The following is a 3,189-nucleotide window of genomic DNA, read 5'->3' as shown; positions in this document are numbered from 1 at the left end:
TTAGCTCGCTGGTAAAATGTTTTTCTTTTCCACAACAAAAAAAAACAAACAACAACATCAAAACTACAAATGACCAGACAATTGATTCACGGAAGACATCCAGTCCATGGAACCGAAGTTCCTTACAGCAAATATGCCTCCCTCTTTTTCAACATGATCACTCAATTCATCCCTCTTGGTACCATGCTCGCAATGAGCCACTTTAATGTTAACATTCCTGCTCAAATGTTGATCTTACCACTAGTCTATCTTATTTGTGGTGGAAGATGGACTTTGTGCTATCACAATTTACTTCACCAAGAAAAGTCATTGAATCCAATTGTTGACCTCTTGCTTGGAGTTGGATTCGGTCACTTGTTAACCTTCAAGCCAGGAAAAATTGGCCACGATTCTCATCATCATTTCAACTATGGCCAAGATAGCAGAAAGTACTCAATGGACATTGCACAAGATTACTTGACACCATCAGATATTCTCTACAGACATAAGCAAATCATGCAAAGAGATGCTGATTATTGGTGTAAATCATCTCCAAATCGTTGGGTGTTATTCATGAGAAGTTCACTCTTTGATTTTAATTATATCAGCTTTTATTTGAAGAAGAAGAGAGACATGAAGTGGAAGTATGCTCCAATGACCTTTGCTAGATTGGTATTGCTCTTGGCTCCATTCTTGCTAATGAATCCTATTGCTTATTTAATTCATTTGGTAATGTGTAGACTTGTCATGACTGTAATCTTTATGGTTTTCACAACATTAGCTCATGAAGAAGGATGGTTCGATTCATTGGTTGACAACTTTTATCCTTTCCAACAAACCGTGGACATTAATCTTGTTCTTGAAATTTTGATTGGATATCACATTCATCATGTCAATGAGCATGACAATCATCATATTTTCCCAAAGAGAGATGTCAGTATGTTGGAACAAATTAGTATCCCAAGAAGAATGATCAACTTTTTTGCAAATTGTTTCGCCAAGTTTGTCAATTATTCATTCTCCAAATTAATGAAAAGAAAGTCATCCTCTACAAATTATTCAACCATTCCTCAACCAGTCGTTATCTTCAAAGCAATATAGAGTCACAAAACACAGCCACAATTCTTTGTAAATTTTCACTCAAAATTAAATTATAAAAATACCTATTTCTACTAAAACCAAGTAAAATTAATATGAAAGAGCTAGCTAATATAGAAGTATTGCAACTCCATAGCCTGAAAGTTTTTCAATTTTATTGTGAGTTGAAACATCAAAAAAAATGGCAGAATACGTTCCTCATGGTCTTAACGTGACGGAATTATTTGCCAGAGGTGCCTATGGAAGCTTATACCTCTCTCGGATGGTTCTGCCATGAAAGTTGTGCGGTCGGATAATTTAGCAAATGAATTTTTACACAAATATTTAGTGCTAACTAAACTTAAATTGAATCAAAAATATGTCCTACTTCCAAAAAAAATCACTCCAAAAGAAGATTCAATAGTAATGATAATGGATTATGCTAAAGAGGGAGATTTGAAACAACTCATTAAAAGAAAGTATGAATTTACAGTGACTGAAATGTTGCAAGTGGCTTTGGGAATTAATGAACTACACAAGGAGAGAATTATCTATGGAGATGTGAAACCGGCAAACTTTGTAAAGGATGGAGATTGTATTAGGTTGATAGATTTTGATTGCATTGAGATGTTGAGTGAGGACCTTGAGGTGGAGAATGGAATAGAATATATTGAGTGTTCAGGCGCTATTGGAACCATAAGCTACCTTGCACCTGAGTCATTTGAGAGACTATCTCTTCCTTCTGACGTGTTTTCTTGTGGAGTTTCTTTTTTTGAAATGTTGACAGGTCAAACCTTGTTAACTCATCCAGTACTAGGAGCGAGAACTCTGGGAGAATTGTGCAGTTCTGCTGAAGATTGGCTACATGATAATGTGTCACTTCTCCTCAAAACACATTCTCACATCAATAAGATTGTTCAAGCTCTAATTATTCAAATGTTGTCACTTGATCCAACAAAGAGACCTAAAATCAATCAAGTTTGTGATATTTTACAAAGCTTGACAGGATACAAAATGAAAATGAAATCAAAAATCCTATTGACACCAATGAAAGATTCGAAATACTTGAAAGGACAATCGGTATTGGTAAGGGTGTTATTGCTAAGGTGAAGGATAAAAAGCTCAATATGGTGGCTGCTTTGAAAACTTACAGAGAGAGTACAGTTTCTAATGATTTACCCAGACTAATTGAGGCATTCAAAAGAGCAAAGGAGTTTAATCATCCCAATGTTGTTCGTTATTTAGATTATGGAGTGTTGGAACAATCATTTGAGAATTTACATTTCGTTGTGATGGAATTAGCTCCACTGGATTTGGAAAAATATATTCTAAACCATTCAGTAGTAAATTCCGATTCTGGAAATGAAAGATTTCGAATTGGAGAAGTATCTCAGAACAAAAATAGGGAATATAGTCTATCGTTGAAGGAAGTTACTTTACTATTCAGAGATATTCTGAAAGGATATGATTACTTACATCAGAACAAGATTATTCACAGAGATTTGAAACCTCAAAACATTCTCATATATAGAGTGCAAGGTGAAATAGTTCCTAAAATTTCGGACCATGATGAATGCAAGATTTCTGAATTGGATCTTGTGAGGACTACAATGATTCAGGGTACAAGAGAGTATGCAGCTCCAGAATTATTCGAAAAGCATCTTTCGAATAATAATCTGTATGAAACAGTTGATATTTACTCATTGGGATGCATTTATTTATTTGTTCTAATCAAGACCTGTTTGGAAGTGGATGGGAAAACATTCTTCGATTGGATGATTGTTAATCAAGAGGAGAAAGTTCACAACTTTATTAAGGAAAGAATTGAGATGTTGTACAAAAACACAAATGAGAAAATACGAAACTGTATCATTCGCTTATTATACTGCACAATCAAAAAGTCACCTCTTAGAATACCATTGAAGGATTTTTATGCAGTAATCAAATATATCTTGAGCTTAATGAATCACTCTGAAACAGCAGATTTATATGAAGATGTCATTAATGATTCTTTAATGGAAGAAATATTGAAAAAGAATGAAAAATAACTTGTTGTCATCTAAAATTATTCGAAAAGTTTTCCTATTTTTGAACTTTTGTATTGTTTTGATTCCATTTCAATAAATTTGATCT

At 33.9% G+C, this 3,189-nt stretch overlaps 2 protein-coding genes across 2 annotated transcripts; both read left to right on the top strand.

The window, feature by feature from the left end:
* Window positions 1-69: 69 nt before the first annotated feature.
* NAEGRDRAFT_76438 (uncharacterized protein) lies at window positions 70-1,080 on the top strand (the record flags this gene model as incomplete). Its single annotated transcript, XM_002668599.1, has 1 exon — window positions 70-1,080. One exon carries the CDS (start codon window positions 70-72, stop codon window positions 1,078-1,080), a length of 1,011 nt encoding a protein of 336 aa, XP_002668645.1.
* A 1,103-nt stretch (window positions 1,081-2,183) lies between these two features.
* Window positions 2,184-3,104, top strand: NAEGRDRAFT_76437 (uncharacterized protein; the record flags this gene model as incomplete). Its single annotated transcript, XM_002668598.1, has 1 exon — window positions 2,184-3,104. One exon carries the CDS (start codon window positions 2,184-2,186, stop codon window positions 3,102-3,104), a length of 921 nt encoding a protein of 306 aa, XP_002668644.1.
* Window positions 3,105-3,189: the final 85 nt, after the last annotated feature.

The sequence above is a fragment of the Naegleria gruberi genome (assembly GCF_000004985.1).
Source record: "Naegleria gruberi genomic scaffold NAEGRscaffold_154, whole genome shotgun sequence".
NCBI lineage: Eukaryota > Heterolobosea > Eutetramitea > Acrasida > Naegleriidae > Naegleria > Naegleria gruberi.
The sequence above is the reverse complement of the archived record's forward strand: the minus strand, read 5'-3'. Positions and strand labels throughout refer to the sequence as shown.